The sequence below is a fragment of the Molothrus ater genome, chromosome 3 (assembly GCF_012460135.2).
Source record: "Molothrus ater isolate BHLD 08-10-18 breed brown headed cowbird chromosome 3, BPBGC_Mater_1.1, whole genome shotgun sequence".
NCBI classification, from domain to species: domain Eukaryota; kingdom Metazoa; phylum Chordata; class Aves; order Passeriformes; family Icteridae; genus Molothrus; species Molothrus ater.
Window position 1 is genome coordinate 44,925,588 of NC_050480.2, and position 21,535 is coordinate 44,947,122.

At 34.6% G+C, this 21,535-nt stretch overlaps 1 protein-coding gene across 1 annotated transcript in view; it reads left to right on the forward strand.

Moving 5' to 3' along the window:
• RYR2 (ryanodine receptor 2) overlaps positions 1 to 21,535 on the forward strand; it is a 385,720-nt gene that overhangs the window by 181,265 nt on the left and 182,920 nt on the right. The window contains 7 exon segments of the mRNA XM_054514420.1: positions 3,181 to 3,255; positions 6,253 to 6,409; positions 13,139 to 13,303; positions 14,353 to 14,474; positions 16,418 to 16,601; positions 17,281 to 17,416; positions 19,979 to 20,074. Of these exon segments, the coding sequence (XP_054370395.1) occupies positions 3,181 to 3,255; positions 6,253 to 6,409; positions 13,139 to 13,303; positions 14,353 to 14,474; positions 16,418 to 16,601; positions 17,281 to 17,416; positions 19,979 to 20,074 (935 nt within the window).

Below are 21,535 nucleotides of genomic sequence, written 5' to 3' on the forward strand. Positions count from 1 at the left end.
TCAAATAATGATATATTGAGCAAGTACTAAGGAAGTTGGTTTGAGCAATCTCAGAGTAATTTACTACATTTATTTTTATGAAAAGAACTAAAAATGAGCTTCCAATTCCTTAGCATAAAAACTTTTGAGATGGTATGGGTTATAAACCTATGCATCTGCTTTGGGACGATGTTCAGCATGCATGCTGTTATGGTAAAGGCAAAGTGCCTCGCCCTTCATTGAAGAAATCTTTTATTCATCTTTTTTTAATCATATTTTCTATAGCAAAGACAGTATCTAGTTAAAAACACAAGGGCTTACACCCCATTCTAATGCTTTGTGCCTTGTTTTTTTTTTTTGTGTGGCATGTATCTTCTTTCCTGTTCTTTCAATGTCTTGCCATTTCATCTTTTATTCTAGTTTTCAGGCTTCTCCTTTTGCTGCCTTCTAGTGATTCTTTATCCCTAGCCCTCCAGTCACCAGTTCTCTTTCAGTCGTCCTCCAGATTGTTGTAACTTGTTCTTTTGCTGAGGCTCAGCTTCTGCCTCTTTGGCTTTTGTCTTTAAGGTTCTATTACTGTCTTTTAGCCTTTACTCCCTCTCTTGCTGCCATACCTGGTCATTCATATGGAACTAACAGACAACCTTAGAATCATTTTTATTTCCTCTAGTAAACAGCTCATATGTTTTTATTTAGGATTTCTTCTATCTCTTTCCCATTTTCTCATCTTATTTGACCATTCTAAGACTGATAGCTCCGCTTTGAAGGAAGAAAGTAAAAAAATAATTGGATAGACAGTCATGTAAAAGTAAACTACTTCATCCATGAGAAGCCATTCTTTTAAGGGTAAAATGGGAGGTTTTTTAGATCTTTAGCATTACAATGACCCAACTATATGTAATCCAAAACTAGCTTCAAAAGGATAATCAAACTGAGAAACTGGTGACAGCTTTGGGATTTCCATTGTGAGAAAGAACTTAACCTCTGAAAAGTAAAAAGGTACCAACTTAGGAATGAAACATTATTATGAAATTAGACCTTTGCTTCCACCTGATTTTTTCATATAATGAATGACTTGAAAACTGCTGAATAAAATTAAATTACACATTATGCAATATGCAAGTGCAAGGATTCCAAATGCATTTTTCTGAGTGCAGTTCATATTGAAATAAGCCAGGATGTAATCAGAATGTTTCAGCTTTAAAAAAAACCAACAACCACCACCCAAGCTACCCAAAGAAACGACCCACATCCTCCCACTCTCAATCCAAACCCACCAACCAGGGTGACATCTGAGCTATTATTCTTGAGATATTGCCACATAAATCTAGTCTTGGTCTGTTAGCTGCAGGAGAAGAATTTAAACAAATACCTGAAGTGCAAAGAGAATATCTGAACAGAGAAATAGCTAAGTTCAAGGTTCTTTAGCAATTACATTTTACTGTAATAATAAAGGTAAATTTCAATTAAAAATAAGATTGCATTTGAATTTTGTTTCCTTCAGTGAGAGGGAAATGACTGACTTGCTAGCTGCTCCTAGCATCACAAACCATTGCAGCAAATGGCTGAGATAATACTTGGAGAAAATAGTGGATATAAGGTCAAGGGGTGAATATTGTACATATTTATATTCAACTTCTTCTTGTAACTTCTTGCTATCTGGAACATGTACTGTAGTTTCTATTTATACCTGGAGTCATGAATGTTCAGTGTTTCTGATTCTGTAATTTTAATGAGATGTATTTATTTTGTGTTTGGACTAATTTTTGCTCTTGTATGGTTCGTCTTTGTTCTTTCACAATGTCTGGGAGTGTTTATTTCCATAATAGTTCATTCAAAGATGAATTTTAGCACATATATACTTTCATGTATGCTTAACAGTTCTGAGAAACATATTTTATTTCTTTTGGTTTTGAACCATTTCTTTCAATGCTGGGTCTTCCTCTGTGTTAAATGTTCAGTCCTTCTGTATTATATCCACAGGAGGACTTTGAAAGGTAAAGCCTAGTAAGTAGTATGTACTTGATTCCAAAACTGTAGTTGTCAAAAATTGCTTTTAGCAAAGAATGGGGAATGCCTACAATTTTGTTATTAATAGTCCCTTAAGTTATGCTGCTGGCTGTTTTTGGTGGTGCCTGATCTTGACTGAAGTTCACAACATTTACTCAAAACATTAGCTCTTCCAGGATCTATAAAACTAGGCCATTGTTTGGTAGTCTTCTCTGAAATGCTTGATCTGATAAGCATGGTGACATCACTTCTTTGCTTAAGTGACTCTTTTATGTATTTTCCCAAAAGGAAAGGCCTAGGCTTTTAAATTCTGTCCATGTCATAGGGCAGAAATATAGGTACAGGCAGGACACAATCAAAGAATGGCTCCCTAAATTTAGAATGGCAATGCTCACTTTCCTTAGTGTTTATTTTGAAGCAAAACAGTGTTATCTGCTCAGGGCTTTTGGTTACCATAGGTCTTAACCATGTTGTACATCTAATATAGATGACTTATCTGTGTGTAGAATAATGGAGGAAAAAAATATATATTTTTTAGGCTTAATTGACGTTTTTCTAGAGATACTTAGATTTCTGGTTATATCCAGGAATTTGAGAGGTCATTACATATAAAAGTTTGTAAATAAGAAGCTGTTAACATCTGAGCTGTATGAAGACTGTGTCACTGTGGTTGTTATATCGTAGGTGTTTATGGTATTAAAATAAAGTGCTAAATAAGTATATCTTCAAAATTCAGTGTCATAAGTTGCAGTTATTTTAATAGTATAAGCTCTGAAAAAACACTACCTTTCCTGGGAGATACATGCAATGCTCACAAATCTTAATCGTTACTTGATACTCAGTTTTTGTTAGAATCTAGAAATGTTGTAATTATCAGGTTAATGGTACTATTTTCTCCCCTGGATTATTTATCCCTAAAACACTAGGAAAAATGTCTAAGCAAATGCTGTATAAACCTTGTTAGTATGAATGTTACAATTATGGATGCTAAGGACAATTAAAACAAAATTTAAATAACCAAGTCTGCAGGTTTAATTGACAAGACTGGGTTTTGAATCTAATAACCTTTGAATCTGACAAATTCAATAATTGTTTTGACAATCTTAAAATGAGAGATGTGGTTAAAAGAACAAACACATATGATGATGAATTCTGCTGAACATTTAGTCTGTGCCATTGCTTGGTTTTCAGAACTGTCCATTATGAAGGTGGTGCTGTGTCCATTCATGCTCGTTCCCTTTGGCGACTAGAGACTCTAAGAGTTGCGTAAGTAAAATCTATCTCAGAAAAAGAAGGACATTTGGCAAGACACTTTTTGAATAGTAAGAGCAATCCTATAAAATCAAAAGCATAATTATAAATCCAGATGAATAAAACTAAAATAGTCCTTTAAAATGCTTTATATGACTTTCATTGAATATTAAACAAGTTCCTAGAGAGAGAATGTGTGTTTTGATTATTTTTTTAAAGTTGTTATAGCTGTCAGTGAATTTACAATTTACATTTTTAGCACATAAATGAGAAAAACAGGATTGATTTCCTTAAAATAAAAATCACTTGTGACACTCCTCCCCCAGCTTGTTTAAGTCATTTGGAAGACTTTAAAAGAAAAGAAAAAATTTAAAAGAAAAAATTCAATCATGATTTATTGGAAGTGTTGGAGTAATAGTAAGGAATTGTGCCTTGTTTGTTAAGGTAATTGCAGTGTAAAACTGCATTTAAATCATATTAAGATATGTGCTCATGATAAAGTTTCTAGTGAGGAATAAATGATTGCTCTTTAGAGATTAAATCAGAGAAGCTTATGAAAAGGTTACATTCCAATGATGCTGTTTTCTCTATGTGCATTTTATTAATAGGATGACATTAAATGTCAGTGATAGGGCAGTGAGATTTTTCCTTTGGACTAAAGTGGACCTTGAGACAGTGATGACAACAATGAAACTGGAAGGATCTCTGGCTTTTTGCTTTCCCCATGGCATTTACTTCCCTAATAAGCAGTACAGGAGTTACGTGGGGGTTCAAGTAATGACAGCTTTCTGTTATGACCATCATATATATCACTTTGACAGGCATTGTATACAAACTCTTGAAGGGTAAACATTTGAACATACATGACTGAAAGAAATTGTAAGAATTGTCCTAAGAATTATTACAAAGGGAGTGGTTGTCTTTCTTCTTAAAAACCAGGATTTTCTTACCAGGAAAAAAAAGAACCAAATAAAATCCCAAGAATAACACTCTCTCCCTACACTTCCCTCACCAAACTATTTTCCAGTATGATACTCTAATTGCCATATATGTTCACTGCTGTATTGCAGTCCATTAATATTCAGGCAAATGCTTCAATTTGTAGCTTTGTGTATGCATGCCTGAAGTTCTCAATCAGTTGTAGTCCTTCCCAGAATGACTGCAGATATGCTTTGTGGGTTCTGCATATTTCTAAAGGAACAATTTTTTTTTTCCCTCAGCTCTGTTCATTATTAGAGATCTCTCATAAAAAATTGCCTGGGCAGTCTACGTGGACGGATGCCCTTGGGATGCCCTGCCACGGGACACCAAATACTATTGCTCAGCATTACTTTCTTTCCCAAAACGTGGCAGAGTTCATGCTCACACACTGCAAAATATATTTTTAGTAGCCAGAAATGGCTTCACAAGATACTTCCTGCTCAAAAGGCTTTTTTGTAAGTGCACATGAATTGGTATTTTTCCTATCCTGCAGGCATGAACTAGAAGCATGGCTCAATTATGCTACCTTTTTTTTTTTTTTCTTATGGTCTGTAGCTATTGGGGCCAAAAGAAAATTGAATCAGACAAAAGAAAAGGCAGCTCCCCAGCATGACCTGTAATATAAAAGGTGCAGAACCGATGTAATTTACCAGACTCGGCAACACAATAGCTGAGATTCATGACCTGACATTTTACTGACTGGAGAAACAGAAGTTATGCTAGAACACTGGACTCAGATGTCCTTTTGTGGAGTATGTGGACTTTGCTGTGCAGAAGACAGAAAAAGATAAATGTGTTTCTAACATATAAAGCTTTCCTATTTCCTTCTACCTCAAAGCTCCCTCAATTTAAACAGAATAGATTCTAGATTAAAAAAAATAAATAGTTGGGGGCAAAAAAACCTTTTTATTTTTGTGTTCTCTCTAAAACCAATAACTATAAATGTTTAGAAGTTTAATCACTGAAGTGTAATAAATCCTGTTACAAAAAAGAAGCATTTTAAAAATGCACTTTGAAAATGTTTGCCAAATTGGTTTTGCATACTTTGCATCCAGTATGGCCAACTCTAAAGACACATTTAAACAAGTGGATGTTGGTGTTAAATAGGTAAGTGCTTTAACCTGCTGCATCTGTGTGTCAGGGAAAATGAATTTAAGTTAAACCTGTGTAAGTACTAGCTAAAGGGATTTTCAGACTTCCATGTGGATACATACAAAAACATATACATAGATATACAGAATAAATACATGATTTCCTCTCCAAAATGCAGCATTCACATACATCTGAAGTGCAAACTTTTGCAGATATATAACTGAAGAAAATTCTGTCAAGACTAGAAAAAGTTGTGAAAGTTTTCCAATCTGAAAAGCCTTTGTGAAGTACGTACTCCTTAGTAGCCCCTACACAAGGAATTAAACAGGAGGAGCAGCAGGGCTGAATTTTCAGTTTACAGCAAGAAGTTGGAAAGCTATGACCTGTAATTTAAGGTGAATAATTTTTGGGGAGCTTAGATAAGATAAGCTTTGCCTTTCTTCCTTCTATAGAATATGAAGAACCTGGGCCATATTTTGCTTAATAACTTATCGTATTTATTTTAGGAAGTTTTCTATTTTTTTTAGGCATTTTATTTTGCACAACATTTAAAGTGTGCTTAAAATCTGCTGACTGCTAAAAGGTCTCTGGGAGAGTGAAGAATGGCAGCTGCTGGTAGATGAAATGTTGGAGAGGGAACTGGCAGATCTAAACTCTTTGTGTACAGCATAAGCCTCCTTTCCTGTAGGCGGTCTGTACCTTCTCTCAAGAGGAATTCAGTCTGAACAAAGACAGCTTGTGCTAAGAAGACCTTAAGATTATTTATTAGAATGGTTTTATTTGGGATAATCATGAAGTAGCCACTTTCTTGCTGATAATACAACATGGAAATTTTATATTTTGTAGCAACTAGTTGGCAATATATTTTACTTTAAAATATTATTGCCTGTAGTTAAAAAAAAACAATTGAAATAAATGTTTCTTTATTGACTCTCTTAGGTGGAGTGGAAGCCACATTAGATGGGGACAGCCATTCAGGCTAAGACATATAACAACAGGAAAATATTTAAGTCTCCTGGATGACAAGAGTCTTCTTCTTACAGACAAAGAGAAGGCAGATGTAAAATCTACAGCATTCTGTTTTCGGTCTTCCAAGGTATGGAATCAGTGCAGCATTGATGTTACTAGTAGTAATTCCAATCTCTTTAGAAAGCAAGATTAAGATACTTTCTGTTTGTTGTGATTGCATTAATTATTAAAAATTAAAAAACTGATTAGAGAATACAATGTGCAGTATAATGAATAAATAGAAAGCTTCTTTTACCTTACATTCTCTATGTATTGTTAGCTGTCTGTCTGTTTGTGAGTTTCTTTTTTTCTGTGTTATATTTTGATGTTTTGTTGTTTTTTCATTGGTTGGGTTGAGGTTTTTCTGTACTGCTTTCCCACTTTTGAGCAGTATACTCATTTCTCATTTGTTGTTCTAATTAACTTCTCTGCTGCTTCACTGTTTATATCTGCTGTCTGACATAGGAAAATTTATAATATTGTGAGTTACTGAAATTAAATGGGAAATTCAGGATTTCTCTCAGCAGATACTTTACTGTAGTCTAATATGAAGTTACCAGAGTTTGACTTTTCATTTTGACAGCTTCAATAAGCATTTTGAGTTTAAACCAGTACTTTTGTAGTGGGTAAATAATACTCTGATAAATTCTTAAATATCCTTTATTTCTCATACTTTTAATCTGTAGCATTTTGTCTGAAAATTTTCCAACAATAATTTTGTTATTGTAAAAACTGTCTTCTAAAATACAAAGTAACAGTAAACAGAATTATACAATAACTTCTCGTACCATTTAATTTATATATATATTTTAATTATTTGCCTGCTTGGAAAGACAAGAAAAGAAAAGATACCCAAAAGAAGGCATATAGCCTTTTGCAATTTGATTACAAAGAACCTCTAGTTTAAGGTGATGATTTTGAGATCCAGAAAATATATCTTTTTTGAAACCAATTAGAAAATCATAGAAATGCTTAAATATTTTAGGACAATGCAGTGCAACCATACTGGGAATTTCCTGTTGCAGCTACTATAGATTTCAACACTTGAAAGCAAGAGGAGTAGAATAATTCACTCACTGATTTTTAAGATGGGTTGTCAGCAGGGATTGCTCCAAAAAGAGTGGAACAATATACTATTACATTGTTTATTTAGTCCAAAAAATACTCGAAGGCCAGAATTTTTAGCAATAAAGAATGTCAGTCACCTGTTGAAATGGATAAGGTGGTTTGTCTCTATTTTTTATGTAGCACATACACATGTGCTTTGGAGACTAGGTGATGTTGTATTTGAAGTTTCTTCTTTTTATTCTTTTTTCCCAGTCTGAATTTGGAAGTCTCATTTGAAATTATTTTGAGATTTTATATTTTGAAATGGTTTTGTTCTGCCATTCTCAAAATGAAATGTTAACATTTATTTTGTTTTTAGTGGCCAATCCTATGCTGAGCAGAGCAGAGACAAAAGGCTCTGGGGCAGGTAGAAACTTGTTATGGTAATCAATTCTTTAAGTAATGAGAGAATTTTAAGAGGGGTATATAAGCTAATCAGCACATGACAAATATAATCATACTGCTGTTTAAATATGGATTTTCAAAGAAATTGGAAGTCTGGAAGATCATATTTGATGTAAATGTTGTGGATATCAATATTAATTTTAACAAATGACTTACCTGGAGGAAATTATAGATATACCACAGAGGAGGAGGAGGAGTAAATCTTTTGCTGAAGATGAATTGAGTCTGGATGCATTTCTGTGTCATGTGCTTCAGAATGACCCTGCTTAAGCAGGGAAGTTGGACCAGATGACTCAGTGTGGTTCTTTCCAACTGACCCATTCTGCGATTCAGTCTCCTGCTCGGGACTTGTTATAGGAGTGTCATGTTTCACTTTATTAGGCTATCAAAAACTTTAGGTGCCTTCCCTCTCTGGGAAAGAATATTAAAAAAAAAAAAATTCAAATTATAGGAGTGCTAGAAAGGCTTCTGTAAAGAAGGTATGCAGATTTAGGATCTCTTTTCCTCTGAGTATGTTTGAACAAACCATCCAAACTTTCATTTATATTGTTGTATGTGCTTAGCACTCAAAAAAATTAATCATGGATAAGAGGGAGCCCCTAATCATCTTTATTGAGTACAGACCATAAAAACCTGTGGGTGTTTCAAGTAGCTGGGTCTTTCTTATTGAAATTTCATCCCTTTTCTTGCCACAGTCATAATTCTTCCTTGCAGTAGCTGGAAAGAAGTAGGAAGAATTGTGAAGCTCTCAGTTGTTGCACAATAGCAAGTTTGCTTTAAATAGGCAAAAACAAACAAGGGAGAGGAAAGTGTTAAAGAATCAGTTCCTTCAAGCATGTGAGTAGATAACTTCAATTTCTGTATGAAAAGCAGCTTTCATGTTTGCAGAGATACTGCTGAAAATGTATCACCTGCAAACCTGAAGATTCACATGCAAGTATAGAGGCTCAACATTTATTTTTATACCCTATTTTTGCAAGGGCTCATCATCTTAAACATTGCCAGTACCTTGCCAGTGCTTTGTTTAAAAAGTAGCCCAGAAGAGAGCTAGAAAGCTAAAGGGTTTTATTTGTTTGTTTGTTTTGTTTTATTTTTTTTTTATGAAAGCTTGAAAATATCAGAAAGTGTTTCCAAAGAGCACCCAGAAGATAAGGGCTTTCTAAGGAGCTTAATTAACGGTCACTTAATTTTTCTTTCTGGTAATCAGCCTTTGTTCTCTGGTTATCATATATTACCCTAATAATTATCATTAAATGCAAAATATATTAGTGTGACTGTGGTCACAAGAGTTTTCAGGATGAAGAAGAGACGAGAATGTTGACTCCATGATCAGAAGGTTTGATTTATTATTTTATATGTTACATTTAAACTATACTAAAAAGAAATAGAAAGGAAAAAGTTTCTTGAGAAGCTAGCTAAGCTAAGAATAGACAAGAATGAATAACAAAGATGTGTGTCTCAGACAGAGAGCAAGAGCCAGCTCTGCCATGAGTAGTCAGTAAATCCAAACAGGATTTTTTTCTCCACAGGAGACCAATCACGGGTCTACCTGTTGCATTCCACAGCAGCAAATAACCATTGTTTACTTTTGGTTGCTGAAACTGCATCTTCTCACAAGGAAAAATCCTAAGAAAGGATTTTTCATCAAAGATGTCTGCGACATATTAGCCTTTCAAGAATCTGAAATTCAGAAATATTTTTTTTCTTTTTTTTTTCCTCCAGTAGTTCTGCTTCATTCAGCACAGGATGTCCACAGATATCTACAATTTATTTCCCAAACATACGGCTCCTTTAATACATTTTGTTTGAAGAGATCAAGTTTTGTGGATTTTTTTTCTCTTCCATTTACTCAATATTGATTCTTTTTGATAAAGAACATTGTTTTAATATCACTACTCCACTGAAATAAGGTAATTTTACCAATTTAGTAATGTTTGTACATTCTGTACCAAGTCTGTTTTTCCTGTCTGTATTCTTTTCCAGTGGACAGGAACACATCAATTTTAATAAAATTTTATGGCTTGTATTTTTATGCCTTCAGCTTTTTCTTTCATCTTTTTTCTTCTAAAATTTAATGGAAATTATATTAAATTAAAAAGCAGCCATAAATAAGTTTCTTGCAGTTGGTGAGGTCTTAAAATACCAGTCTTGAATGTGTACCACAGAGAGTATGGGTTAGGTTGGATGACAAGAGGTAAAGTTGAAAGGACAAGCCTTAATCAAGGTAATCCATTTTGGAATGTTATAAGGAATTAAACAGAAACATTAGACTGAAATAGTGGTTAAGGTAAGACTTCATAGAATAATTTTTCAACATTAGAATGAAATAATTTTAAAAAATTGTTCATTTAGCCCCAAACAGAAGTGGGAAGATTGACTTGTGCTCTTGTATGCGTGGAATAAACACTGTTTATAAAGAGAACAGCCTTCTGTAGAAAATCTGGCCTATTGTTCAGTAAGCCTGTTAATTTCCAATGCATTCTTGGTTTGCATTACTGAGATGGTTTACAGACTGTTGCAAAACCCATTTGTTGCTGTTTGGTCCATTGTAATAAATGAAGATTTTTGATCCTTGTTTAGACAAGGCTAGCATCAGAGAATGGATCTAGATTACAAATAAAACTGAAGGTTTTCTTTGTAAAATGTAGGAAGAGTTAGCAGATGGTTCAGTAATGGCAGGTTACATATGTGGTAAGAGAGTGGCTGGAAACTTGTACCATGTAATGTCTGTGCCAATGCACCATTACTAATTAGCAACATGGTGATTTCTGATATTTTTCAGATCCTCATTTTTGCTGATGAGCTATTGTGCTGTAGCTAATGAGATTGATTCATTGTGTGTACTTTTTCAACTACCTGCTGTTTATTGATGTGAACTGAGCACTCCATTCAAATCTTCCCCTTTATAAACAATTTGTGGTTCCTGTTCGCTCCCACAAAAAGCTCAATGTGTTGAAGCTCCCAAATGACTGGTGTAATGCCTGCTGCCCCCACATCATCCTCTAGTCTTTTGTTTCTCTCCTACATGTAATTCAACTTCGACACTATATAATAGCTTTCCTGGCTACTACGTTTATTTTGCAGAGCTCATTTTAATGGGATTAATTTCAATCTGAGCTTTAAATATACACACAGAGATACATCAGTGAGAACAGAGATCTTCTTTGACAAATTGTTGGCACTGCAATTTTTATGCGAATTAAATTTAATTCTAATTGGAATTAATATTTCGGTATCAAACCCCTTCACTTTCTCTTACAGTAGATTTTAACAAAGAATGCAAAAATATGTTAAATGAATAGTCCCTCATCTTATTTATAGTGCTTTATGAGAAAATTTGTGATTTCTTGTATTCACAACTAAAGAAATTAATTGTGAGACCTGAAAAAAAGAAAATCTTACAATGTAGAAGTACAGTATATGTTCACAGTATCTTCTAGTTATAAAGGGAATTCAAAAAACTGGAACTCGAAATCAGGATCTAATTTATTTTTTCCCACATCATAATTTGTTTGCAATGTCATATTATAGGTAGCTTTTCAATTTCCTACTGTTAATACATTCAGGTTATTTGTGCTAGCTTTTGAAAGAATTGAATACAACATTTAGAGAAATTATATGAGAAAATAATAGGCTAATAAGGAAATAGAGGCACGCAATAACTCATATTGGCATCAGATTATTAATAAATCAATTACTACAATGTATCAATGGACAAGACTTTAATAAGAATTTCAGCACTTAAGAAGTGCTGAAAGTCATTTAGTAGGTAGTGAAATTAACATCTGTATCCAGAAACAATCAGAAAACAAACTGAATTGGTGACTATATTATATCTGAAAATTTAATATAATGAAAAGGAATAATAAGAATTTCACCTCCATACTATTCTACTTTTTTTTTCAATTGCTTCAAAATGAGTTCATGACTGCAGGCTGAAAATCTAGTTACAGGACATTTCCCTTTACTTAAAAAATGCTTTAAAAAAACCTTTAATAAGGTAGAGATTGTTGTCTGTTTGCATACATGTAGGGAGAGAGAATATAAGAAAAATAAAGATAGTGTACAAAGTAATCTTACCCCTAAAAAGTTGCAGCCTGGCCAATTATCAGAGATTAGGAACAGGCCTGACTTCAACAGGCCACAGCTGTAACCCATGAGAAGAAGAGTGCTATAAAAGAGTGGGTTGGTTGGTTGCTTTGTGAAGAAGAGTCAGTGCTCTTAGGAGCTGCCTGGGAGAGACACCAAGAAGGTATGAAAATTTTGCAATAGATGACAACAGTATAGAACCCCTGCAATAAGGTGACAACATATACAAACCCCAATCTTTCTCAACTTTTATGTGAAACTGTCTTCCCGCATTGTCAGGGGTAAATGTGTATGAAGTAATCACTTTTCTGATCTATCCTGATGGTAGACAGGTAGAACAAGAAGTTGTTTTTGTCACACTATTTGTAACATTACTCTGAGTAGCTGCAGGAAGATGCTTGTCATCTCCTGCTGATCAGGAGAAGCCCAGAATGTTGAAGCTGTACCTGGTTAAGGGGTTTATGTTGCATACAGAATGTACAGCCAAGAAGGTAAATCTGCCAGTTGAACTTTGTTTTTGGAGAGATTAAATGGATCATCTGCCAGGAAGCAGGATGCGCGGGCTGTATGTCCATACAAGTCTGTTCAGAAGTAGTTTTTGCTTAGGAGAATTAAGCAAAAAGCTGTTTGGGGTACTGCATTTCCTCTCCTGAAACAACTTCTGTCTCTACAGGACACCAGCTGGAATGATGTGCTGTCATGCCATTAATAGTTTGCAGGCCAATCATGCAGAAATAGATTGCTTTTTTCAGGAAGTACTGAGCCCATTGTTGGGCAGTGACAGGTTAAAGGCCATCTCTCAGTTGGATGGAGCTCATCTTTTTCAGGCTGGGAAAAACCACAAATGCTCAAGAAAAGTTTGTGGAGATTAATACCTTGTACATCTAAGGGGAGTCAATGTGTCTGGGGTTGTTTTGCAAGCTCTTATGTTTCAATAATATCATGTACTATCAATTATGATCCTAATTCTTTCCTGTGCAGGTGAAATGAATACACACAGCCTTTCAAGTTTAACAGGCTAGGTTTTTTCATGATATTTCTCTTTGTCTTTAAAGTCTAAAAGTTACACTTTCCTATTTTTTTTTAGTAATATCTTTGAAGAATGATCTCAAATATTCTTTCAGGTCCTGTTCTGGATAATTTTCTAATATTTAATTTTTTATGCAAATATTAACACATTGGTTATTGTTCATATATACCTTTTTTTCTTCATCAGGAAAAGTTGGACATAGGGACAAGAAAGGAGGTGGATGGAATGGGAGCACCTGAAATAAAGTATGGGGATTCAATATGCTTCATACAACATGTAGATACAGGCTTGTGGCTCACATACCAGTCTGCTGATGCAAAGTCTGTAAGGATGGGTTCTCTGCAGCGAAAGGTAAGGCTGTAAACAGGAATATATTTCATTTACTCATAGGATGGGTGGGGGCTGGGGGGTTGGGAAGTGAAGGAAGCTACATGAACCAGCTAATTTCTGAATTTCAAGTATTTTAAACATGCTTGCCAGATGAAAGACTGGGGTTTTCCAGTCACATATTGAAAAGTTAAGTGGTGTACTGAATTCTCAAACTCAAGACCTGAAGAAGGCTGTGTGTTAACATTATCTCAGAAATAATGATACATCTCGATATATTTGATTTCAAACTAAAGTATTAGTAACAATGTATAGAATATGTTAAGATTCTCTTCAGTGTAGTTTGGATTGAGGAGGCTTTTAGTTGAGAGTATTTTTTTCACATTGTAAGTGTATTACCTTTAGGGCTAGAATGTTCAAGTCTTGAGTCCTGAGAGATTTCTTTATAGAATAATCACAGCCAAGCTGAATGCTAGCTCAGAATCATAAAGTAGGGAAAAGATTCTTTTGCAACTTAACACTGTAGTGTTTTCCATGTCTATTTTAGGTAGCAGAACTATACAGAACAGAAGTTTAAAATATTTATGTGGAATGGATTGAGCTATCCAGTCCATTAGAGCCATGATAACTAGACATGAAAAACCTGTAAGTTATTGGAAATGACTCAAAGCATGATCAGAAAAGACCAGTGGCACCCTTAGAAATGAGGACCAGTAAAGAATATCTGTTGTGACCTTTTCTGCTTTAGGGATTTGCTGCTCTGTAAGGGAAGTGCTTTTAGTGTTGATAAAGGCAAAGAGCAAACAAAAACCCCTCAGTTGTTTTTTTTTAAACAAAGCATGTTGTTTGCAAAAGCTGTAACTTTGAAATTATTATGGCACTGATCCTGCTGGCTCAGTACAGGTGTGTTCTTGGACATGACAAACTAAACCATGAATTATCTGTTTTTAATAAAATTGTTTTTTTTGTTTTATGTGACTTCATAATTTCCTAGCCTGCCTTCCTATATGAGTTTTCAGACTTCTTATTTAATGTCTCATTTTGCAGTGACTGATTCTTGCTTTTGTTTCCAGGCAATAATGCACCATGAAGGGCACATGGATGATGGTTTAACACTGTCCAGATCTCAGAATGAGGAATCCCGTACAGCACGTGTGATCCGTAGTACAGTCTTCCTTTTCAACAGATTCATAAGGTGTGTTTTTAAAATGATCTGTTCATCACTTTTTTTTCTATTTAGTTTTATTCAAAGTTGCCATTAACACAACAGGGAACAATTTATCCTTCAGAAAAAATAGATCAGTGCTTCTCAGACTGGACTTTATGTCAATTCTTTGTGTTCTCAGCAGATGAGCACTTCAGCAGATACTGGTCAATTTTTTTTCTCTATCTTCTAAAATTAATTTATTGCTCAATCTTAATTTAAATGCATAAACATACTGAAAATACAAACAAACCATAAAGAGGTTTTTCCCTGCCAAAATTTGCTTTAAGTCATGTGGTGCATAAATTAGCTTTTTCTTTTCTAAAGGTTTTTAAAGGTGATCTTCCTTGAAAAACCTGGAAGAGTGAGATAGCTGTGTAACTGCAGATCTGTAAAAACACAAATATACTGAAGAAATTCATAGTATCAAGGAGAAGTTTTATTTAAAATGATACCTTCTTTCTACCAGCAGATTACACTTTGCTTATTTGTTCCTTTTTAATGCTACTTGTTTCCTTAATATTTTGAAACATGAAAATTTTATAGTGATTAGCCACTTAAAAATCCTGTCAGATGTATGCAATTTGCATTTATCTTCCTATTCCTAAATAATGCTGATAAAATGCTAATTCTCAAATGCTTGTGATTTCAGTAATTGATGAAAGGCCCTTTCATCAGTGTAGCTTGCATTAGAAAAAGAATGATATGCAGTAAGACTGTATGGAATGATAAGAATTTCATAAAAACTCATTTGCCACAAGAAAAATACAATGTGGGAGATGGTGACCTGAAGCAAACATGTTCTAAATAAGGGCACAGACAAAGACTCAGACATATCAATTTGTTGAAAAGCATATTACAAGGTACTTAAAAAAAAGAGGACAAAATCACCTGTCAGGAGAATTGTCTACAGTATGACATTTGAAATACAAAAGAAATGTAAGCCGTAGGTCACTTTGTAAATAATACACCTTCATAGAAGCTTCTAAGAATGCTATAAAAGATAAAGACAGAGAAAGGCAATTTAATGATAAGGTTTACAAATCAAGATATTGCTAAATTACAGTGGAGACTTTTGTGGAGTGCACAGAGAGTCCAAGGCAGTGTTTAGCAGTTTAGTTTTGGCAGGATGTTACTTCAAGAAGAAAAAGCTCAATTGAAGAGGATGAAAATTATTCTTTTATGTGTCTGTTCCAGTTCTTCCTACTGAAGTCAGTAGAAAAATTGTGCTTTGGATAACATGCTCACAATAAAAAAATTAAGTTTTAAAGGTAACTTTTGTAGCTATCCTTTTACAACTTTGCATTATTTGCAAAGGGATTCAGCTGAGCAAGGGGCAGGTGCAACCTGGATAAGAATAGTCAGCCCTTTACTTCTAAGAGAGAATGTTCATAGACTTCAGCAAGGCTAAGCTTGAATTGGATATCAGGGAAACAAAAAAGCTAATGAAGTGCTGAGACAGTGTGTGTACAAGTGCTTCATCTTTCCACACTGAAAGGCCTTAAAAACAGGTTAGTAGGTTAGAGATGTGTTTGAAAGCCTCCGTGGGCAGCCTGGACCCTCCACAGCACCGCAGGACTGGTCTTTTTAACTTGCATCCATTCCAGTTTCATGATGTTTTGTACTGGTTTACAAACTTCTCTTCCTTTTTTGCTCTGCCTCTGAAACTGGTACATCCGTAAGTAGGATATTAAAATGAGTTTTTTGGATTTGAAAAAATATTACCAGAAATAACATTTTTCATGCTTTCACATTTTGTTTGGGAAAGAAAGACTAGGTTGTTAAATGGAGAATGGGCAGATATGAAGAATTTTTGACAAGCTGCTGAAAGAAAGTGAGCTTAGGCATCTAAGCAAACTTTGCTTTTAAATAAATAGTTTGAATGATAAAGTAAATTATTTTCAATTCTCAGGAGAGTTTGCATCTTCTTGCAGGGGCCTTGATTCTCTCAGCAAGAAAGTGAAGTCTTCCACCATTGATTTGCCAATTGAGTCAGTCAGTCTGAGCCTTCAGGACTTGATTGGCTACTTTCACCCCCCTGATGAACATTTGGAGCATGAAAACAAACAAAACAGGCTCCGAGCACTGAAGAATCGCCAGAACCTCTTCCAAGAAGAGGTACTTCTCTCAGTTTTACTCCTGATTTTCTACTACATTGTCTGCAAGTATACTTTCACAGTATCTGTAGTGTTGATGTCTAATATGGATTATGCTTGCAGTGGGGTTTTTTTATCCTATAAGAGTCAAACTATTTGCTGCATTTGTAATCTCTCTAGATCTGGTGTTCTTCCTGCATGTTTGAGAAATACATTTATGGCCTTACTTCTTTTTCCCTTTTTAATAAGATTAGATTGTGCCTTGAACTCTACCCATAATTTTCTCCTTATGTGTGAATCAATTCTTTCTGTTATAATCTCTTGATGTAGAAGGGTGCTTTGGTTTGCTAAGCATTCTTTAAGCATTTTGTTTAATAGTCATGTGTTATTTCTCTGGTAATAATAGTTGCCTATACTTCGTCAGATGCCTAAATGTCCTACAGAATAAAATCTTGCCTAAAATTATGTCGGTAATACTGTTTATTTTTGCTTTAATTTGACCATCCTAAATGGGAGATGTTTATTACCTCCATCAAGGAAAATTTTCTGTTGGGATTGGTTGTTTGACTTCATGCACATACTCTTGAGTTTTGCATATCTGGTCTATCATGTTTTGTTTTCTTAGATTTTTGAAATCTTTTGTGTTTGCGTCTAAAATGACTTTTTTTTTCCTCTGATGATATAAGCTTTTTTATTTTTAGGGTATGATCAACCTTGTTCTTGAATGTATTGATCGCTTGAATGTATACAGCAGTGCAGCTCACTTTGCAGATGTAGCTGGGAAGGAGGCTGGAGAAGCATGGAAATCTATTCTGAATTCTTTGTATGAATTACTAGGTAAGACATATTATGGATTACTTGGATATTTTTAACTCAAAATAGTAAAGTATTTTGAGTAAAAAGTAAAATTTTTTCTGTACTACATAACTGTTGTAGTACAGAAAAATTTCCACTGTTTAGAAACTTAGATTACAAATTAGGTAAGATTTTTGAATTTGTAGTTATTTGGTGTATTGACAATCAATTAAAGAGGTTGTGTCAAGAATTATAAACATTTTAAAGTATCCAAACTAGGTCCAGAGAGTGAACATCTCCATTAAATCAAATGATGACCTTTTGGGCTGTAGGTGGTAGATGATGGAGTCTAAAATTCTGTGGTTTGGTTATTCAAAGATGTAGGGTAGAGTTGAATTTTTTTGTTACAGTTCAGTTAATCTCTTGTTACATTAAGCACAATGCAGACTGGAGAGAGTAGTGGCTTGATTTCCAATTGGCAAGGCTAGAAAATTCCTTCTGAGGAGTCTGCCTGTTTTGTACAAACCATTGCTTCCATGGATTTGTAGTGATGAGACAACACAAGCTTTTGTTGACTTCCCAGTCTTTGTGCCCCTCCTGTCCTCTGATGTTACTTCTCTAACTGCATTATCTTCTGGCAGCTAATGCTCAGGAAGCTTGGCTTTGATCTGGCTATGATGAATTTGTACATTGCTCTGTTCTGAATAGTGCTGGATCTGTACAGTAATTACATGGATGACAAATGGATATTGCTTGCTCAGTCTTGCTTCAGCAAAACAGTACTTTGTTTTTTGAGTCTGTACATAAATAACAATAAACTGTAATGCCAGAATTCATGTCTTTTGTCATGTCATTGACGTTGTGTTGTATTTCACTGTGATGAGAATGAAGGCATTTATAGATGCTGAGACTGGATACTCTCACATATAAAAATCATATAATCTTAGAATGGTTTGGGTCATAAGAGAGCTCTAAAGATCAGCTAGTCCAGCCACCCTGACTGGCAAAAAATACTTCCTTATATTCAATTGAAGTCTACTGTCGTTCAATTAGAAAAAATTGACATATGTCTACTAAAGCATCTGTCCATTCTCTATTACAAATACTTACATTCACTGTGAACTTGTACTAGATCCTTTTGCATTACAAAAGAATGTGCAAGAGTATGTGCAGTGATGTGATGTTAATGTCTGACTGACCACATCATGGTTTTTATTTCTTTCAAACTGAATGCGGGTCTTGTTTGGAGTAGTAGGCAATAAGAAAAGCAACTGTAGGATGTTATTTTTTGTTTGCAGTTTAAAGTGTCTGTGTGCCTCATTGAATGCATAGCTTTAACCAATGAATACTAACCTTTCACAAACTTGTGCTGAGCAGCATTTATGAAACTATCTGTGTCTCATTGCTATTAATGAAGTTAAATTTAGTGGTGTGTTAAGCACTGAACTGTTACTGCCTTCATTTTATGTTCCTACCTGAAGCACAGTGAGATTGTGTGGCTTTCCTATAACCAATAAAAAAGTCACTGTCAGAAACAGGTGTTCCTTAGTTCTGGTCTGTGTGTTTTAACAAGATGTTCCCCTTCTAATGATTTCCAAGTATTTTCAAATAACTGTGGTCGTGATTACTCAAAGGTATAAGATTACAGGGTGCATATTTTTTTCTATTATATAATACAGCAATAAAATGGATTTTGTTTGTTTTGTTATTAGGTTTTCATTTTCCTCATCAGAAAACTGGTGAGGAAACTGCCAGTTTACAGAACTGTCAGTGCTCCAACATTGCTCTTCCTCTTTGCTGATAGAGACTTACAAGATATATATGACATTAAAATAAGTTTAGCCTGTTATAAATAAAGCAGCATAAAAACATAGTAAAAATATACTACAGTGAGTTTGTGCAACAACAAAACACAGATTTTAAGAGGCCGTTGTCTCTTAGCCGGACCAGAAGTCTCTGCTCCTGGAAATAATCACAGAAACTTCAGGTTGAAATAATTTGTTGGTGGAACTGGAAAAAAAAGCTTAAGAAAACCAGTTTGTGCTGTTTCACACACTGAACAGAAATCTTTGTGCCTCAGTCCTTTCTTGGAGTAGAGCAGAGGCTTCTCTGAGAGCCTGTGTGTGCACACATATATCTTGTTTTACTCCTCATTACTCCTGCACAAATGTATTGTAACAGTTGAAAATAATTTGTATTTGTCACCCATGTTGTTGGCTTCTCATGCTCTGCTTTTGCAATGTTTTCTGTCATTACAAGGATACTGTTTTACAGAAACTTGTTTCTATAGTAGCAGCTGACTTCTGTGGTGTAAGTATGGGCTTCTTCATGTAGAGCATTTTGTATGGATTATTGAGATGATTGTAGAGCCAAAATAATTCAAATAATTCTCTAAAGGTCAACTTGATATAAAAGGTATTTTTTATGCTGAATTTTATCACTTATATTATTTAAATTTAAATCTAAACATCAGTAATTAGAGCTTAAGACTCTATCTTACTGGACCCTTTCTGACAAGAGAAGACAGGAGGAATTATTTAAATTTAAATGCACTTATAACTTTGATTTAATTTCTCTCTCTCGCTCTGTCTCTTTTCCCAATAGCGGCTCTGATTCGAGGAAATCGTAAAAACTGTGCTCAATTTTCTGGATCTCTTGATTGGTTGATCAGCAGATTAGAAAGACTGGAAGCCTCTTCTGGTATGCTTTTTAGTATTTTAACTTCCTTATTTGACCAGTTCTAAATTCTTTAAAGTTGGCAATATACTTGTTCAGCCTAATTATAATGAAGTTCTTATGAGACCATAAATTATGTTAATAAAGTGAGATTTATATTTGTAACATTTTTTTACATACTGATTTCAATTGTACTTCTACTTTAAGTTCTGGCAGTCTTGCCATTTCCTTGACCAATTGGATATAGTGTTACCTTTTAATTCAGACAAAGCATTTGATAAAATAGCTGTTCAATAGTGTAAGTTAGTATTGAGTTTTTTTCTAATTCTGCAAGTCTGCTTGTTTTCCAAGATTTGCATCAAACTAAATATGACAGAAATCATATGGAATGGATGTAATTTTTTCTGCCTAACAGTGTTTACCTGTTTGTAATACATTTACATTTCCTTTTGAATCACCTCTTTTGCTCCTGAGGTGTAAATTTCTATTTAAAGTTAACAAGAACTGTTTTTTCAGTAGCAGCTGAGTCTGTTTTGCTTTAAATATAGTACTTTTTATAATTTGTTTGGAAGGTACCTTCTTGAGACCCTTTCAAGACTTCTTTTTTGTAATAGTGCTAGAGTAAGTTGAAAGGCCACGAAGATTTGTAGTCAAACCAGTGGGAGATATAGTTACAATAACAGTGTTACATACCTCTCCAGTTACATATTTGTAACTTCTTCCCATCATCTTCTTGGTTTATTCCATGAACTGGAAGGAACATAATGATTGAATAAAGAGTTGTCCTCAGGAAGTGAAATTGCATTCCCTGTATGATTCTTTCCCGTCCTCAGTCATGTGTCTGCCAGAGATGGATGGTGTGCTCAGGAGTCTTTGAAATATTAAGGCCGGGAAGGAAATATGTCCCCCATTGCAAAAGTTCTTTGTTTTACATTAGAAAATGGTAAACATAAAAAAGTCACAGGCAGAGCACAGCCTTTTACAGTGGCATTAATAAATTAAAAATACCCTGCTATTGCTTAGTATTTCACATAGTTCCAGGAGTTGTCTCAGTGCAGGTCACCATTTGGCATGCATTAATAAATTTCTTACCCTGGTTGAATTCAGTGGATCAGCAGCAGTGAGAACAGATGTGTCCTATAGTAAATGAGGTGTTTGTATTCCCCTCAGCTTTGTCATTAAACATTCATAGGCATTTTGTTTATTTGCCATAAATCTGTTCCTGAGATGAACTGACCAACAACATGGGAAAATATTGTCAAATGTCAGTGGCAGGAGTGCTCTCCCTCTCAGAGCTGAGGGTAAACTGGCACAGCATTCACTAGCTGATTGACAAGATCTGCAGTGGTTCATTGCTCTTGTAAAGAGCAGTTACACACTGATGCTTCTCCTCTTACAGGTTTTTCCCTTTGTCAACTCTTGGGGCAAGCAGAGAGTTTAAAAGTCATTTATTCCCTGGGCTGAGAGTGGTATAGAGACTTTGAA